This window comes from Vulpes lagopus, chromosome 9, assembly GCF_018345385.1.
Source record: "Vulpes lagopus strain Blue_001 chromosome 9, ASM1834538v1, whole genome shotgun sequence".
NCBI lineage: Eukaryota > Metazoa > Chordata > Mammalia > Carnivora > Canidae > Vulpes > Vulpes lagopus.
Window position 1 is genome coordinate 35,137,825 of NC_054832.1, and position 19,409 is coordinate 35,157,233.

A 19,409-nucleotide genomic window follows, 5' to 3' on the forward strand; every position below is an offset into this window, starting at 1 on the left:
GCCCAGTTGTACTGGGTGACCACAGTGACTGGTGGAGATTTGGAACCTGCAACCTGGGAGCCCCGATTGCAGCCTCCAGCTTCACAGAGGTTAAAATGTTGGAGTCTTCCTTTTTTTCTTGAGGCTACTAGAAGGTTCTTGATCCACAGTAACAACTACATGGTACATGCACCCATCAGCCTCCCTTCTCCCTCAGCAGGCATTGCTAAACCCCTGGTGGAAGCAAGGTAAGGCCTTCATAAATGTTCTTCTCAGCACTGCCCTCCAGAGCTACCTGCTGACACTGTGCCACACACAGATGTGCACACCATCCCAGCATCAGCTCCTCCTTTATGCTGGAGATGGTATTAACCATCCAGAGGAACACATGGTTTGACTTTTTTTTTAAGTCTAGTAAAGTAATGAATTATATAAGATTTTTGCATATTTCCTCACCGTCCGTGAGTAGCTGACAGGTTGAAGCTGTGGACAGAAAATCCATTTTCCATTTGAAGCTAAGGGACTGATTTAATACCCTTCAGGTTCAGGTTCAGAGCAGGTAGCCGAAGGAGTCACAGAGCTCAATCTCAAAGATAAATCATGTGTGTGCATGTGTATGCACATGTGTGTGTAAAGATTACAGAGAAAAGTCCGAAGGCAGGTAAGAGGCAATAAGAAAGTTAAGATTTGAGGTCCTGTGAGGGCTGAGAAATCATTTTGGTCTAAGAAAAGTAAACCTTGTAATAATATCAAAGTTGAACCAACAGGTAAGCCAGTAAAATGCTTTTATTATTTGCCTTATTTGGATCTAGTCCATATTTCTATTTAATTGCTCCTCTCATTTTCTTAGGTAATAATTATAAGGCTAACTTCTCAAATAAAATAAAATTGTTCCTCTGCTCTACATAGATTGGCTACAAAGCAGGTTAAGGCAAGTATTCCTAACCCCTTGTCCTAGTCAATCGATCTTGTGGTTTCTGTGTATGAACTGGGTGAAGAAGATTGTCTAATCCTACCTATTGCACTAATTATCTAAGGGTAAGCCACTTGGTCAGTGGGTTCTCTCAGCTTCAGTTTCCTGGTTTATTAGATAATTATGTTTGACTAGTTAATAGAAGGTGTGTGTGTGTGTGTGTGTGTGCACATACATGTGCACATGGCATGCACTGGGGTAAGTAGGGGTGTAACCATTTTGTAGGATAAACCAACAATTAGTTTCAGTATGTTCTATTGTGAGTCTCTAACCTTAACCTAATCACTATCCTCTGTGCCACTGGTCAAAGGACTTTGGCAAAGGTGAGATGGAAGGTCTAAAAAATCCATCACTGCAGTGTGTAAGAAACTAAAGCAATGACTCAGTAATACCTTCTGATACCCCACACAATGGAAACCTTTGCTTTGCCTACGCTCACTGGGATTGCAGCCTCTTGGTCTGCAAAAGGAGGTAAGAAAGCCCATAGATGAGAATTTACTTACTTCTTACAAAAATAGCATAAAAAATACTAAAATTACTTAGAAACAAATATTTTACTGTCTGCATTTTTAATAATCTCTAGTAACTTTAAGATTCAATCCCTGACTTCCTCAGTTTTATTCTGTATCCCAGAGGTTGATTCCTACAAACTGCATTTGCTACAATCACATACCCAATGGCTTCAGGGAAAATTTGGCTCCTGGAAAGCACTGGTGGGAGAGTACAAGACAGGGAAAAGACCGGGCATTCCTTCTCCTCCCTCTTGGCATTCTTTGAGAGGTGTGTCTGGCAGTGACTCCTCTGTGCTTCTTCCTCCTCTTGCAAAGCTGCTCCGTCTGTGGTCCTAGCTCCTGCTGAGGCAGCCCCCACTATGGCTGGAGCTCTTACTGGGTGGCTCCCCCAACACCCACAACCTCCTCTCTTTGATCCTCCAGCCCTACAAGTAATAGCAACAGATTCCTGCTGTTGCTTATCTCCGGACTGCCTCATGGTGCCTGCAGCCCTCCCAATCTCTGCAACAAATTCCCTCCACGGGACCACTTGGCATGGGCTCTGCCTTCCTGGCTGAACTTGACTCCCACCCAATGGACTACAGGTCTCTAGAGCACAGATGTTGTGTTGAAGAATACAGAGACTACAGAAAATGTACCTGGCAGATTCATTCCTCTTCTGCTGCTAGAAAAGATCTCTCAAAGGTTTTGTCTGCCAGACCACCTAGTACTATGAGCAGCTGAAGGCACACTAAGAAAAGAATCAGGGAACCAGAACCCACTTTCCAGTCATGTACCTTGACAAGTACCTTAGAGTCAAATGACCCTGAGGTTACGCATGTCACAGGGGGATAAGAGTTCATCTGGTCTGCCCGACTAGCCATTAGGCCTAAACACAGGAGAGCATGGAAACATGTTTTAGAAACTGACAGAGTCCTTGCAAATCCAAATGTGTCACTGCTATTATACAAGGCACAGATGACTTCCATAGAACAAACCAGGCTTTGTACTCAGCTTAGCCTGATTCTGATGTCTCCGCCTGACCTGTACTAAATGTACTAACAAAGGAAAAGTGTCCAGACTAGTGCCTGGCACATCTTACTGAGAGCTACGTGGGTCCTCGCTATGAGTCGTGTGCCAGGCTCTCCTTGGCATCATGACAACATGTCAGTTCATGGAAGACCACAAAGGGAAGTCAGGATCAACTTACCAATGTCAAGGACCCTCTGCTTTGCCGTATGCTGCCGGGAGTGCCAGTACTTCCAGTATTTCAGCTGCTCATCTCGGTTTTTGTCTTCACTGAAGACCACCATCACCACGCTCTGCAGAGGGGAGAGCCATGCATCTTACTTTCTGTTCACAGCCTCCGCTTCTGGCAGAGCTGTGCTTCTATAATGTTGCTTCTCTTGCTTGACAAAAGCCCAGACAAGCTCAGTTGTTTAAAACTGGGCCTCCTTAAAAAATGCCTGGGGAATGAGAACAGTACACAGGAAAAAGAATCCTACATCATTTTTTTTTAAGTTGGCTCCACACAGGGCTTAAACTCATGACCAACTAAGCCATCCAGGCGCCCTCCATATAATTTTTACCATGAATCATAACCAAATTCGCCAATTAACAGCACGTCCATGTGAGGTGAATGGGAATACCAAAAAAATCTTTTCTGTACTGAAAACAAACACATTTCTGAAATATTGTATTCTTAAATGTAGAATTTGGCACCATTTGTAAAGAAGCAAGCATCTGTTTCTAGACTAATTAAGTGCCTTGGGCTGGAATACTGGAGTACTAAGAGAAATACTAAAGTAATGAGAGAAATACCACAAGATGAGTTCATACCAAGGAACACAGATCCAAACTACAGATATTTCACAGACCAAAAGAGGTAAGGCCAACTATTTATTTATTTCAACACAATTTGGATGTACTTGCTTGAGAAACTAATTATATCTTGTAGAAATAAGAATCCAAAACCCCTTTTGGTTCTAAAATATAAAAACCCTCATTAAACTAAATACACACTTATCACTTATGAGATGGAGAAGTTATCAACACATACCCCCAAAAATCCCCTTAACTACAGTAGCAGGGATACTGCCTCTCTCCTTCTTACTTCATAACCAAAATATTCCTTAGACATTTTCCTACTATTCCAGAATACTTCATTGACTCTCATTCCTTAATAACTTCTCCTTTGTAGCATTTTGCACACTTGTCGTCATTTACTTAATTATTTATAATTGTGCAGTCGATGACAATGTGTTCCCCTTGACTTCAAACTCAAAGAGGACAAGGACAGTGGCCTGGAGCCTGGCAAATAATAGATACCAAATACATGCTTGCAATTGTACTGTTCTTTCAAAATCTGGCTCATTCCCAAAGTATGTGTGAATATTTGTTGGATTAAAGACCAGATGTTAGGAAAACTAGTTTAGAAATATGTATCCATATTATTCAAATACACAAGCGGCATGAACCTCAAAGGCAAGGTACAAATAAATGACAAGGGGAACCACTGGCTGTGCTGGTGGAATATGAGCTACAAGCTCTTCATTCTTCTCTCTCCCACCTCCTCAAACTTTGCCATTTACAGTCGTTCCCCTTCCCCATGGTTTCAGTTACCCACATTTGGTCAACCATAATCTAGAAGCAGATGCGTGCCTTCTGATATATCATCCAAAGGTCAGTAGTAGCCTAACATTACAGTCACAATGCCCACGTCATTAAACTCACTTCATCTTATCACATAGGTATTTTATCATCTCGCATCATCATGAGAAGAGTGAGTACGGTACAATAAGATATTCAGAGACCAAGATACCACATTCACATAACTTTTATGACAGTGTATTGTTATAACTGTTCTATTTTATTATCTGTTGTTGTTAATCTCTTACTGTGCTAATTTATAAGTTAAACTTTATCATAGGTATGTATTTAGAGGAAAAACCATAGCATACATATGACTCAGTATATCCATGGTTTCAGGCATCCATTTGGAGGTCCTAGAATGTATTCCCCACACATAAGGGGCAGGTCTACTGTTTATGTAAGAGTTCACTGTGTGGCCTTCTAGTGTTTATTATGTCTTTCTGTTCCAAAATAAAAATAACAGGTAATATTTTCTTTCCTTAGCAAATAACTATATTATTAGCCCAAGTAATGGCATATTCTTGATCTGGAAATTTGTCTTCACTGATAAAGCGAATGTCAGCTTGAAAATGCTATTACCAAGCAAGCATACATGCTTCAACTCAGAATGAAATACAGTTCTCCAAAGTAATGCAGGTAAGTTCCAAGTGAATTCCTCTTTCTCCAGGGTGCTTACTTACTCTCCTAGGGCTGAGGCATAAGAAAGATCCCCTCTGAGAGGCACCATTCTAACTCACCAAGGGTGTTAGATTGAAGTCCTTGAGAAAGGAGGGCTCGATTTAGCCAAAATGAAACAGATGGAAAGAAAACTTCCATATTAAATTATTTACATGATTTCAATGAAGCAAAATTCTTGGAAAAGTTTCTGTACTTAAAACTCCTGTCATGGCATTAGAATGTGAACCGTCCATCATCTTTTCATGGTAATGATAATGGTGTTGTTAAAGAGGGTGTTTGTGACTTATATGCTTGCTTGTAATATACAAGATTATTTTTTAAAAAGTAAGTTTATCCAGAGTCTTTTTACCTGGCATCTACATGGGACGCTGTGGAGTGTGAAATCTAGCATATATATCCAGAGGTGAATCCCAGGCTAAAATGCCTCTGGCTTTTAGCCCTCCATGGGACTCAACACAGTGTACCCTAGTGGTTAAGAGAGTAGGTCTAAGAATCTGACTGCCTGGGATGTGTCCTAATTCCCTCACATTTTAGCTGTGTAACCTTGGCCAGTCACTAGCCTCTAAAAAGCCAAGATTCCTCATCTGTAATATTATGAAAATAGTGCCTATATCATAGGGTTGTTGTTAGTTTCAAATGAATTGCTATATATATATGACACTTAACATAGTGCCTGGCATATAGAAGATATACTCAATAAATATTAGTTGTTATTTTGTGGCTCTTGTTATTGTTGTTATTATTAATTATAGCACCTCTCTGCCATTATTGTTGTTATTACTATTTTTTTAAGATGTTATTTATTTATTCACAAGAGACAGAGAGAGAGAGAGAGAGAGAGAGAGAGGCAGAGATACAAGCAGAGGGAGAAGCAAGCTCCATGCAGGGAGCCCGACGTGGGACTTGATCCTAGGTCTCCAGGATCATGCCCTGCGCTGAAGGCGGCGCTAAACCACTGAGCCACCTGGGCTGCTCCTGTTATTACTATTTTGGTTATTATTACTATAATCCTCCACCATTATGAAGATAAGAAGGAGGAGGATGGCATCCCTCTGCCTTGACCAGAGGGTAGGAACACTCCAATTCCCCTGGCAGGCACATAACAAACCAGGCACCTTTCCACTTGCAATGGGCTCAGCCTTAGGTGGGACATGAGCTCCACATCTTCTTCTCACTCTCAACTGCCCTGCCTCCTATAGCTCTGATCTGGGACTGGGACAGGCTTCGAGGGAGGAAGAACTTTAGGATTGAGAAATGAGTGGCAATACTTCCTTCTCTTTCTCATTAAAACAAAGCCAGAAAATCTAGGTGTCTCAGAGATCACCAAAGAAATTTGTACCTAAAGCTAGTAACTGACAAGCTGCCCAGCAAGTGACCAAAGAAGTGACTCTTCTTTCTCTTCTACTTTACTTGCTATCTTTGCAGGGGATTCTAGGATGGGGGCAAACGCACTATGCTCTAGGCACAGCATGGCATTCTTTTCAGTGTGCTGAAGTGCTTAGGAGGCAGTAGCTATGGACAAAATAAGATAGGGTGGGCACTATGCACAGTGCATGTAAAATAAATCATTTTACAATAGGGCAGGAAAGCCCTTCATCCTCCTTTCAGAGAGCTCTGCTATGATTTTCCTTTTCAGTAGAGAAGGGTTACCAGTTCCCCCCCTTTCTTGGCAGCAGCAAGAATGCCAGAGCTGGTAAACTTCCAGCACGGTTCCATTTCCCACAAACAGGACTAATACTTACGAAGGTGAAAATTCCACTAAGTCACTCCTGGTCGGGATCATATCATGCCTCACTTTACTCCTGAGTAAGCAAGCACTGGGCTGCAGAAGGCTTAATTTAACCAAGTTGCAAAGGACACAATAAACTACATCCCCCCATACTGGAAACAGCAGCAGCTCTTTTTCTGCCCACAAATAAGGTCGGATGTACAGCCACTTGCTTGAAAAATTAAGATCAATTGATTGAAAACAAGAACAACTGGTAGCACAAAGGCAATGAAGGAAGCTGGGAAAATATCTTGGATACAGTCAGAAAGCATGCCCCAACCATGTCCCTTCCCTGGCATTTATTGGTTACTGATTAAAATGATAAACTGGAAGCCAGTAAGTTCTCCTGCTCCAGCTCTCTGACATTTGTTCTAGAATTATTTATTTTGGAATTTTTTCCACGCCCTTCCACAAGACTGTTAGATAGCAATTCCCTTCATCTGATCCCTCTGTGCTTTATTTGAGAAATGAGGCTCATACCCGGACTTTGCTGATTGGGTGTCGGAAGCATTTGTTGTCTCCAGTCTCACTGAGCGTTATGGCATAGAACTGTCCTTTGTTGAGGTAGGTCATGGGGCCCTCCCCCTGCTTCTGACGCAAAGATTTGGTGGCTTCCAGAGTGTACTGAAATGTGCCGCTGTGAACAGAAAACAGTGGTCAGAGTCACTCACTTGGACATTTCTGCCTTCCTAATCAATTTCACATTTACAGTATTTTGTATAAATATTAACCAATACTTACTCTATTTCAGAGACAAAACACAGCAAGCATATGGCAAAAGAGACGCAACCTGACCAAAGGTCACTGCCAATACAATGTATACAACATTTCTAATAGTGGCTCATAAACCTGATGGTTTAGAAGGGGAGAAAGTCCACGAGGTGCCTGTCCAATTATGCAAGGCTATGCCAGGAGAACCTGTTAGGTCTTGGGTGGCAATCAGTAATGCCTGAGGCTTAAGAATTGATAGAATTTGCCACTTTCATCCTAGCAACAAGCCAAATGTGTGAAAGCTTTTGTTCAATTCATACCTGTACTTAACCGTCTTTTTTGCATAACTAAGATGTCGCAAATATCTATATCCCACTTTAAAACATTTCAAAACTGAAGATCTAAAACTCAGACCCTCACTGTTGAGAATCTAGTTCCATAATAGTGACTGTTGCTTTTTTATTTCGTTTTCTATTTTAAGACTGCAAAAGAACTCATTAAAGGATCACTACTGCTCCAAATCAGGAGTTTGTCAATAATGGACCACTGGTCAAATCCAGCTCCCTGCCTATTATTGTAAATGAAGTTTTATTGGAACAAATCTATGTTCATTCTTCTTTTTTTTTTTTTTTTTTTAGATTTTATTTATTTATTCACAAGAGACACAGAGAGAGAGAGGCAGACATAAGCAGAGGAAGGAGAAGCAGGCTCCATGCAGGGAGCCCAATGGGAGACTTGATCCTGGAACTCCAGGTTCACGCCCCGAGCCAAAGGCAGATGCTCAACCGCTAAGCCACTCAGGCGTCCCAGCTATGTTCATTCATTTAGATCTTGTCTACAGCTACTTTCACACTACAACAGCAGGGTTTAGTAGTTGTGACGTATAGTGTGTCAAATCTAAAACAGTCACTAGCTAACCCATTGTAGAAAAAGTTTGCAAATCTCTGCTCTACACAATTTCCCTAATATTTTTAAAATAGTACTTAATTTACAAAATAAAAGCATTGATTTTCCCAACTTTGAAGAATGTATCAATTACTTAAAATAAACAACAGGTAAGAACCACCAGTGGTCAAGAGGTTTGACCACTGTGGTCAAAAAAGACCAGAGTCTTTTTTGTTCAATATGTTGATTCAGAAATATGTATTTCTGCTATACTACAGGATGGCTGATAGTGATGATCCAATAACCAATGCTTTGTGCACTTCATCACCAGAAACTCTTCACTAGGCCTATCTATTTTCTTAGCTCTTTAATTTCATAGTCTTTGAAAGGCTAGGTGTAAAAATGCCTCAAAGTTCACCTCTGGAAATGGTCTACTTACAAGATTATGAGAGACCCCTATTTTCTAGGTTAAATATTTCTGCAACATTTAATTTTTTGTAACTTCCATAAGGAGAAAGAAATTTGAAGGGCACAATAATATTCCTCTTTTTATGAGAACAACCTTACACATGAGCTGATAAACCAAGCAAATTCCGGAATACATATCTTAGGACATGGTGGGAAATAAATCATTCAAGACAGAACCAATTTCACTGTTATTTGGCCTGGAAAGCAATTTAAATACAACCACTGAATCATAAAATTTGAGACCTGGACAGGATATTAGGAATTACCTAGACCAGCAGCTTGCAACTTTGTCAGGGCACAGGCTGCCTTAAAAAAAAAAAAAAAAAAAAAAATGAAGAAAGCTGTGAACCTTCTCCCCGGAAAAAAGCACATAGGAACAGAAATCGTTCTGAATATAATTTTGGGGGTTTCATGCTCCCCAAGTGTATCAATAACACAGGAAATAAAAGCACCTTCCTCATTTCACAGGTGAGGAAAGGTGAGAAACTTGATCACTCCAGTGGACAATGCAGCAGAAAGAAAAGATAGATCCAGTGATTGGCAAGTCAATCAATGCTCTTTTTACCAGCCTGATAGCTGATTACATGGCAATCTGGGTTTACATAGCATATATAATTTAAATTATACATGTATTTCCACATTTTAGAAGGGGACTTGGAACTCTATGTTCCCTACTTCACCCCTCCCACTCACAAACACCACACACTGAAACTGACTCGGATGATCTGGGGCAGATGACTGGGGAGCCTGAGGCTGGAGCAAGATCCTGAAGGATCAGGAGAACTGAAGGTGGAAACAGAGAGAATAGAAGAGGCCCACAAATGTAAAAGCAAAGGAGCAAGAAATATGGTGGGACACAAGGTTTAAAGTACAAAGGGACCAGCACATAGAGGGCCCTGCCCACCTTCATGAGTAATTTGTGTCTAATCCTATCTGAAATGGTGACATCACTGATAAATTTTGTGAAACTAAAGAGATCAATTCATTTCTTGCCATTCTCTTCTATCTATGGGGCATGACCATGACCAAAGTCTTTGAACATCCGGTCCCTCCACCTAGAATGTTCTTATTCTTCCTTCTTTCCCTGGAAAACTCCTGCTCACAATCCTTTAGCACCTGGCTCCAATGCCCCCTTCCTGCAAGCTTTTCCCATCCTCACCACTCCTAACCCCCACCACACACAGACCCATAGGTCTTCTCAACTATCTGTTTATGTATCTCTGTAGCAGGACTGATTCATCACTTAGCAAATTGTAATTGTCCATCGCTACATTTGTCCCCTCCAAAAGTCGATGGGCTTCTTATAAGGAGAGGTTCTATCTTATTCCCATACCTTTTGCATTACTTGTACATGGAAGGCACCAGTATGATAGCTGGTAGCTAATTATGTGCAAAGTGGAACAGAAGAGAAAAGAAAGTGCTGGCAGGAAGATCAATTATATTACAACAGTTCAGAATATGAATAAGAGCAAGCTACAAGGAACAGGACACGTAGAAAAGAACATTCAGCACTTGGCAAGTGTGATTAAAGTGTAGCAAAAAGTCAGGTAGATCTTTACACCTGTAGGGTGAGTAACTGGAGGATGGTTGCATCATTAGCCACAATAGGAAATAAAAGCAGAACAGATATCAAAGAAGTGGAGAAGGAAGGAAGAAAAGAAAAAGAAAGGTAAAGAGTTCCAATTATTCACATACTATGTTAGAGGTCCATGTGTCTGAGATTCAGAGAACCACCTAAGAAGGGATATCTAACTAACAGAAGAATGGAAAAAGGGAATAGGCCTCAGAATATAGGTCAAGATTGGAAACAGTAATTTAGAAGTCACTATATAGAGAAAATAATTTGCTTTAAAGGTTCAAAAGTATAAGTTGGGGATACATTTAAAGTGTGATCAGTTCATTAGTTTCTTGGGGCATCTCCTGATAACCTACCCTGATGTCTGGTCATACAGGTACTCCTCAGCCCCAACTGAAGCACTCCGGAATTTCTGCAAAATTTAAAAGTCATCAAAATTAAAACAAATACATAAGTCATCATGCAAAAAAAAGGGGGGGAAAAAGTAATAAATGTGTCCAAACAGTTTTATCCTCACTTCAGAAAGAAAGATAATACATTTTTTAGTATTGTTTTCAATTACAATGAAAATATTTACTTACTATTTGTGCACAGAACTTGCAAATCACCTGCACATTGAGGATTATACTTAACAGAAAAGACATTTGTGCTTTGTGTATTATTCATATGTCCATATTCACATGTCCACAGGAGTTCTGAAAGTGTGTAGGTACTGGAACCTATTTCTTCAAACATATAAAACATCGCTTCCATTTCCTATTATCTTCAATGCTTACTCTGAAAGTCACAAATTCTAAGTTAATATAACACTAACTACAGAGAGGCCACATGCATACACAGCATAGGGCAGTATTTAGAATGGTTAGGGGCAGAGTTCTAGGGAAAGGCTGCCTTAGCATCAAGTTCTAACTCTTACCCACTACCTGAGGCAAGGGCCAGATTTTCTCCATCTATAAAATGCTCATTTGCAGTGATAAGAAGCATAAATGTGATAAGAGATGTGAAGTACTAAGTACAGTATCTGGTACATAGTGAGCTCTATCTGTATTCAATTCTATTATATAGTAATCACTTGTGCATATTCAGTGCCCTTGTCTAAGACTGTCATTATCACAATATTGTAAGTTTTGTACACAAAACTTTTAAGGGAAACTCTAAGTCCTAGTATTATACATGATGAAGCTTGGATACAGGATCTCCAGTTGTTGTTAGGTGCAAGTAGGATACACTTTGTTACATTTTAAAACCCTTTCAAAAGCAGATGCACAGAAGCCCCACCTCTTGATCCTTAAGTGAATATAACAGAATGAAAAAGCACTTGATTGACCCCAAACACCTGGTCCTCCCACTGTGACCTTTTTGCAGGATCTCTTTCAAAGAAATAACTTTCCTGCTTCTCATTTTCCAGCCATAAGCTTCCATCCCTTGACTAACAGTTTGAAGGTTTCCTTCTCAGGAAAGGGTTACTCAGCTATTTTCCACATTTTCTTCACAATCCCTAATCACCATCTTTAGAATTCAGTTTATATGTACATATATATGATCTTCTTTTTATGCAGTCTCATAAATTCCCTGGATCCAAGCAAATGGTTTGCCCTTCAAAGTGCATCCTAGGAACATTTCACAAATACTTGACTGATTCAGTAATTGTGACAAAGAATCAAAGATAACAGATTTGTGTTTCTTTTACAATCAGTCAACAAAGCATGCAATGGGAATATTCTGGGGCTCCACCAACTGAATGGTGCCCAGAGAAATACAGAAAATATATAAAACACTGTCCTGGCCTCACAAATATAGTTGAGGAGATATACTGGTGGTGGAGATAGGTAAATTCACATTAACAACAAGAACAAATGGAAGTAAAATACAGCAAATGACTAGATGTGAAAGTCTATTTTGAATCATTCATTCATTCATTCATGTGTCCTAGCTGGAGAAACACAAAATGAGCATGCCAGGAAAGGAAAATCACCAAGATCACAGGAAGATTTCGTGGAAATTGTGGAGACTGCTCTAACCCCGGGAAGCTACAAGAGAAGCTGGATTAATTGAAGGAATAGAGAAAAAGTAATCCAGAGAACCAACATGAGTCAAGACAAAATGATAGATATAAATGTGGCTCATATATGGGGCCAAACACATAGGCCTGATCTGAGTATGAAGAGAGGATCTAAAAATCTAGGTTAAACACTTAGTTTCTCAAGCAACCAGCCACATTTTAAATACTAAATTGCCATATGTGTCTATTGGCTACTACATATATGGCTATTGGCTACTACACTGGAGAGAATAAAGGAAATTTCCATCACTGCAGAAAGTTCTGCTGGACAGGCTGATCTGTGAAAAGGTATTTATGCTTAGTATAGTTAAGAATTAGGAAATTTTTGAGTAGGAGGGGAGCATGATGAAAAGGGCATTTAAGGAAGACAGAGGAGATGCATTTCCAAGGTGTTCTTTGAAGGAATATGCAGTAACCCATAACAACACATGATGAACCAGTATCAGTAAACATGGCCCTCAGTGAATTTATTGTCCATGCCATAGAACTCTGAGGCCTAAGCTTAACTAGCCTACTACAACATATTGGACTAATAAATTCAATGATTCTAATCCCTCAGGTGATGCAAGAAGGTGTGATACACTATAATTGTTCAGATTCAAAGAGATGGTCAGCTATATGCTGATTAAAATAGAGAATCTTACTCCAGTAACATGAATGTATGTGGATAAGAACTATGAAAAAATAAAAATAGCAGACATGTTACCAACATGAATACTACTTTTTTCAAGCTTAAAATGTTATCCTTAATTCTTTTATATTGTCTTTATAATTTAAGAAAAAAAATTATTCCAACTGGAAAACATCACAGTTCTTTATGAGACCTGATCACATTGACGGATCATATGGCCCTACGTGATTTGGTGAGAATTACAGCCGAAACATTTGGGTCATTACAGTTACCAACTATTTGGAAAACTTTTAATATAATTCATAGGATGCCAAAAGGCAGGCAGACAGCCAACATCACTATACCTTACCGTGATCTGATATAATGCATCCATACATTTCTTCATTCGGACTGACAAAAATGATAGTAAAGAAGGTATAACATATTTTAAAGATTACCCTGAGGGATGCCTGGGCGGCTCAGCAGCTGAGCGTCTGCCTTCGGCTCAGGATGTGATCCCGGGGTTCCTGGGATCAAGTTCCGCATCGGGCTCCCACATGGAGCCTGCTTCTCCCTCTGCCTATGTCTCTGCCTATCTCTCTGAGTGTCTCGTGAATAAATAAAATCTTAAAAAAAATAAATAAAGACTACCCTGAAAGGACTTGAGATACCAGGCAATATTAGAATGTTATATTTAAATTCTGAATATTAGAATTCTAGTGTTTTTCTTAGGTGGGAGCAAAGAGACACCTGCTAAGAGTCTAGTGTGAAAAGACAAATGATTCTTCAACTGTCAGAAAATCAGATACTTTCTGATTCCATGTCTGTGGTCTGTGATCAGTCACCATTTTTTTTAGGTCTTATCATTCGTTTATTCATTCATCCACTCTTTCAATAAAGGCTAAGCATCTACTTTGTATCAGGCAGTGTCCTAGGTGCTACGGGTACCAAAGTGAACCAGAAGAGGCCTCTGCTCTCATGAAGCTTCTGGTCTAGCAGAGAAAACACATTACTTGAAAAGAGCAACAGAGTTCCAGGAACTGAGAAAATAAAAATGAGTCCCACTGACAATCAGTCTTGGTGTACTACTTCCAGTGGCACACAGACAAGGCCAACAGCAACATTCCAACAGAAGCCCAGAAGACAGTCACACACTGCTATAAAAGTGAATAACATGTCTTCCTTCTGAGGGACTGCTGCTTTCTTGGCAAAGGCATCTTCAGTCCTGCTTTGCTCATCTCATCACCTGAACCATGGTTACCCAGTTTCCAAGATGCCCCAATGTCTTATATCCAGTCCAGAGCTGACGGTCACTGGACCGGTCATCCGTAATCCCTCCTTACACTTACCCACTGTAAGCCCAAACACTCTTTCTGAGTTGTTCCTAAGGGTCCCCTGCTGAAGCAGGCTAAATAAATGTAATCCTGCTTACAGATGTGTTCATGGTGGTCTTTAGCTGGGAGACTTAGTTACAGAGAAAATTGACTCTACTGGGAACAGAAGGGAGGATGGGGATGGCTTCCTTGAGTAAGTACACAGGAATAAGGGTGAGGGAAGGGGCAAAGAATATTCTAGAAGAGTGCTGTCCAATAGAACTTTGTGTAAAGATGGAAGATACAGAAGTATCTTCATTGTCCAATGGGGTAGTACTGCTCACATCAAGGACTTAAAATGGTAGTTAGTGGGACTGAGAAACTAAAATTCTTGATTTTATTTAATTGTAACTGCCACACATGGCTAGCAGCTATGGCATTACAAAGCACAATTCTAGAATGTGGAGCAGCATGTACAAAGGTCCTGAGGCAGGAGTTAGTATATCAGTTTCACAGAACTGTATGGAGCCCACAGCAGAAAGCATAAGGGGGAAAGAGGTCCAAGATGAAGCGGGGAAGGCAGAGGAGAAGCAGAATATACAATGCTTTCTATACCTGTTAAAGATTTAGATATTAAAACTAAAAGCAATGGGATTTAAGTGATGCGGTGGTGATACAATCAGAGAAGCATGTCAAAAACAGCATCCCTGGTACAGTGTACAAAAACAGGCAGAGATAATGACAGATTGTTCCAGCATGGTGGAAGTGGAATGGAGAAAACTAGATGGCTTTGAGAGATACTTAATAAGTAATACTGGGGGCAGCCCTGGTGGCTCAGCGGTTTAGCACCACCTTCAGCCCAGGGTGGGATCCTGGAGGCCCTGGGATCGAGTCCCACGTCGGCCTCCCTGCATGGGGCCTGCTTCTCCCTCTGCCTGTGTCTCTGCCTCTCTCTTTCTCTATGTCTCTCATGAATGAATAAATAAAATCTTAAAAAAAAAAAACAGTAATACTGACATAATTGACAATGTATGATGAAGGAGAGCAGATTATCAAGCAAATATCCTAGTTTCTTAAGAAACCAGGATGCTGATGCTACCAACTAAGGTGGAAAACACAAGGAAAGATTATAAATCAGTTTTGGGATAGGTGGAGAGTCACAGGCAGTTGGATATAAAGGTCTGGAGCAAAGAGAAGAGAACTGGGCTAGAGAAAAAAATTTGTAAGTTTTTAGTATATACATGATAACTGAAGCTGTAGACATGAAGCCAAGAGCATTTAAAGAAGAAAGAGTGATCAAAGCATCAAATGGTGCTGCAACGTACCAGCTGCAACAGATGAGGGTTTTCCATAGCCATGATATTCATGAGGTGGGAAGATGACTACTACGAATCTGAGTAATGGTTCATCCAATCTCATCAAATTTCACTACTCATAGAGAAATCTAAATCTTCCTAAAGTATAAAATATATACACTAGAGATTTTCCAAAATTTTGCTTGATCCAAAAACAAACTGATATAATAAAATGATAGAAGTCTGATAGTAACATATGCACTATGTCATATGTTTACAATAAACATAGTAAAATCAAGTGTATTAATCACAAGTGAAGCTATGTTCCAATTTAGTACTTGATTCCACATTAAGATTTTATTCTTTTTTTTTTTTTTTTTTAAGATTTTATTCTTTAAAAAAAAATTTTTTTAGTATAGTTGACATACAATGTTACATTAGTCTCAGGTGTATAACACAGTGAGTCAACTTTTCTATATTTTGCCACTCTCATCACACATGTAGCTACCATTTGTCACCATACAACACTTTTACAATATCACTGATGATATTCCTTACGCTAGCCCTTTATCTCTACAACTTATTCCATAACTGGAAACCTGTATCTCACACTCCCCTTCACTCATTTTGCCCATCCCCCCACCCATCTTCCCTCTGCCAACCATCAGTGTGTTCTTTGTATTTATAGGTCTGATTCTGCTTTTATTTATTCATTTGTTTTGTTTTTTAGATTCCACATGAGTGAAATCATATGGTATTTGTCTTTCTCGAAATGACTTATTTCACTTTGTATAATACCCCCTAGGTCTTTGCTGCAAATGACAAGATCACACCCTTTTTCATGACTGCTTATTATTCTATAGTGTGTGTGTGTGTGTGTGTGTGTGTGTGTGTGTGTGTATAATACATCCTATCTTACTAAGGTTTCATTATTTAAATATGTGGAAGGAAATGAACTCCCAGTTAAAAATTAATCATGCTGGACAGGGCTTAAATTCAGGCTAACGTCTAGTATCTGTCTGCTGATGAATATAAAATCAGTAGACTAACCATTATATGTCTATTGAGTATGACAAATGATAATTCTTTGCTTTCATTTCAGGATTCTCTAGAAACTATGCTAATTTGACAAATAATATGCCAGGGGTTGAATTATGAAATGCATGGGAGAAATATCTGGTGCTTGCCCATATATAGTTCTTTTCCTGAGTACACGGCAGGACTGAACTTCTCAGCCCCCTTGCAGTTAGTTAAGACCCTGTGACTAGTTCTAGCCAATAACATATGAGCAAGAGTGGCCCATGTCACTTCCAGGTCAAAGTGTTTGCAAGTCAGTCTGCAATCTTATGATCTCACTTCCCCAGTAAGGGTGACTCAGAAGACACATTTAGAGATGGTAATGTCATAAAAAGGAGGGAATTTGGATTTCCGAGTCACTAATAAGAAAAGAGGTCTGCAGACATGTATCAGGATTATTATTAACAAGAAATAAACTTTGAGTGTATTAAATCACTGAGATCTTAGTGCTCCTTTATTCACAAAACTAGACAAACTAATGTTAACTGACACAAAATCAAAGTATAGAATAGAATTCTTCCTTCTATTTTGATTCTTTTTTTTTAAGATTTTATTCATTTATTCATGAGAGATACAGAGAGAAAGAGGCAGACACATAGGTAGAGGGAGAAGCAGGCTCCCTGCAAGGAGTCCAATGCAGGACTCGTGACCCCACAATCACATCCTGAGCCAAAGGCAGACATTTAACCGCTGAGCCACCCAGATGTTCCTCTATTTTGATTCTTATTATTACTATATAAATAATTTTTCTATACAAACTCTTCCTTTCATGTCTTAATATTTACATGTTTCCTAAAAACATCCTAGGTGTTAATACCTCCCTGATTGTATTTATCAGTTATACTCCTTTACTTATTAGCTGTGTGACCTTTGGCAAGTTTCTTAACCTCTCTGAACCTCTATCTTTTCATCAGTAAGACGGAAACAATAACATCTTTTTGGAATTATAGTAAGAATTAGAAATAAAATGTGTAAGCCACAGTGGCTGGCACACAGTACTACAAAATAAATGGCAACTATCATTATTTCTCTTCACAGATATAGACAGATAGTAAGCTTCTAGAGGATAAAAATCAAAGCACCCTTCCTTCTGTCCTCTACTCCAACATCTAGCACAGCACCTAACACTAGTAGTAAACATTTACCAAATGTTTTTTACAAAGGAGCTGTACAATAAAATGTAAATCAAATTCCCTAAAATCAATCCATTAAAGAACTTTTTTTCAAATTTTTTTTTAAAGATTTTATTTATTTATTCATGAGAGACAGAGAGAGAGAGAGAGAGAGAGAGAGGTTGAGACACAGGCAGAGGGAGAAGCAGGCTCCATGCAGGGAGCAGACTCAATCCCAGGTCTCCAGGATCAGGCCCTGGGCTGAAGGCGGCGCTAACCCGCTGAGCCACGGGGGCTGCCCAATCCATTAAAGAACTTTTTTTTTTTTTTAATTTTTATTTATTTATGATAGTCACACACACAGAGAGAGAGAGAGAGAGAGAGAGAGAGGCAGAGACACAGGCAGAGGGAGAAGCAGGCTCCATGCACCGGGAGCCCGACGTGGGATTCGATCCCGGGTCTCCAGGATCGCGCCCTGGGCCAAAGGCAGGCGCCAAACCGCTGCGCCACCCAGGGATCCCTATTAAAGAACTTTTTAATGCTACCACTGTCTTAAGAAAAAAATCCCAGCCTGAGTTGAGCCAAACTGCTCCCTTCTCTGATACCTACCTACACACACATACAGAAGAATCAGTCTCTAATAAAAAATGAAATTTGTTGGGGTGGCTGGGTACCTCAGTCATTTAGGTGCCCAAGTCTTGATTTTGGCCCAGGTTGTGGTATGGGGTTGTGAGATAGGGCCCTACAGCTCTGTGCTCAGCAGGGAGTCTGCTTATCTCCCTCTCTCTCCCCCTCTCTCTCTGCCCCTCCCCTCATTCATGATGGCTCTCCCTCTCTCCTTTCTCTCTCTCAAATAAATTTTTAAAAAAGAAATGAAATTTGCCAATCCAACAAGAATCCTAAACATTTTAATAGCTTGCCTAACAGAAGTACTAGATTTTAGACAAGCTTTTCTTAGTGAAATTCACTTGGTGAAATTACTCTGAACTCACCTAATCTTACAACCAGTTAGGAATGCCATGATTTAATTTATGTCAGATTTAAATACAATATGCAAAATAAACACTGATTTCCAAAGCTAAGAGGGCAGCTAAACCATATTTAGTGAGAACAGTCTTCACACTGAGTTTCTGGTAAGTTACTTTCTCATCTACTTCCAAATAAAACCCAAACACAATAGTTTCCTTTCACAGGCCTCCTTATCTACAACACAAACACAACTGATAACACACCCCCCAAACAGCTTGATGGTTCTGTTGACATTGGGCCACATCCATGGGCTCTTCTGTGACTAATGGAATATTTCCACACCTGGTGAGAAAAACATCAGTGGCAAACTTTTAGTGAAAAAGCATGAGCCTGACATTCCCATGTGGAGTAATTTGCATTTCCTGCAGAAGCACTCCAGCTATTAACTATTTCAAGCAATATGGCCCAGGAAGCTAAGAAAGCTAAGTTTAAGACAATATTTTTTATTACAAGGACATTAAAAGTTTGATTATAAAGCTACCAGAACTCAAGAAATATGGTAGCCTCTTAAGGGCAGGGAATTTATCTTGTCTCACTTTGCTTTTCCCCAATTTCAAAGAATACAACAGGAATTCAGGAATGGCTGGTGCCCGAAGAAGAAGGGCTACCAGAGCAGCCTATCTACCTAACTCCCTGCCAACACTGCAGAGAGCCAGTCCCTTTGCTCTTCTTCCCCCATCTGAAAGATAAGAAAGGTGCAATGACATTGATAAAGGACACTCAGTTTAAA

General features: G+C 39.8%; 1 protein-coding gene across 3 annotated transcripts in view; it reads right to left on the minus strand.

Annotated features, from left to right (window-relative positions):
* GRHL2 (grainyhead like transcription factor 2) overlaps positions 1–19,409 on the minus strand; it is a 160,829-nt gene that overhangs the window by 77,429 nt on the left and 63,991 nt on the right. For all 3 annotated transcript variants that reach the window (XM_041769136.1, XM_041769135.1, XM_041769137.1), the window contains exons 5-7: positions 10,538–10,593; positions 7,022–7,178; positions 2,654–2,765 (exon numbers count right to left, since the gene is read on the minus strand). In XM_041769136.1, coding sequence (XP_041625070.1) covers positions 2,654–2,765; positions 7,022–7,178; positions 10,538–10,593 — 325 coding nt within the window. The remainder of the gene's footprint in view (positions 1–2,653; positions 2,766–7,021; positions 7,179–10,537; positions 10,594–19,409) is intronic.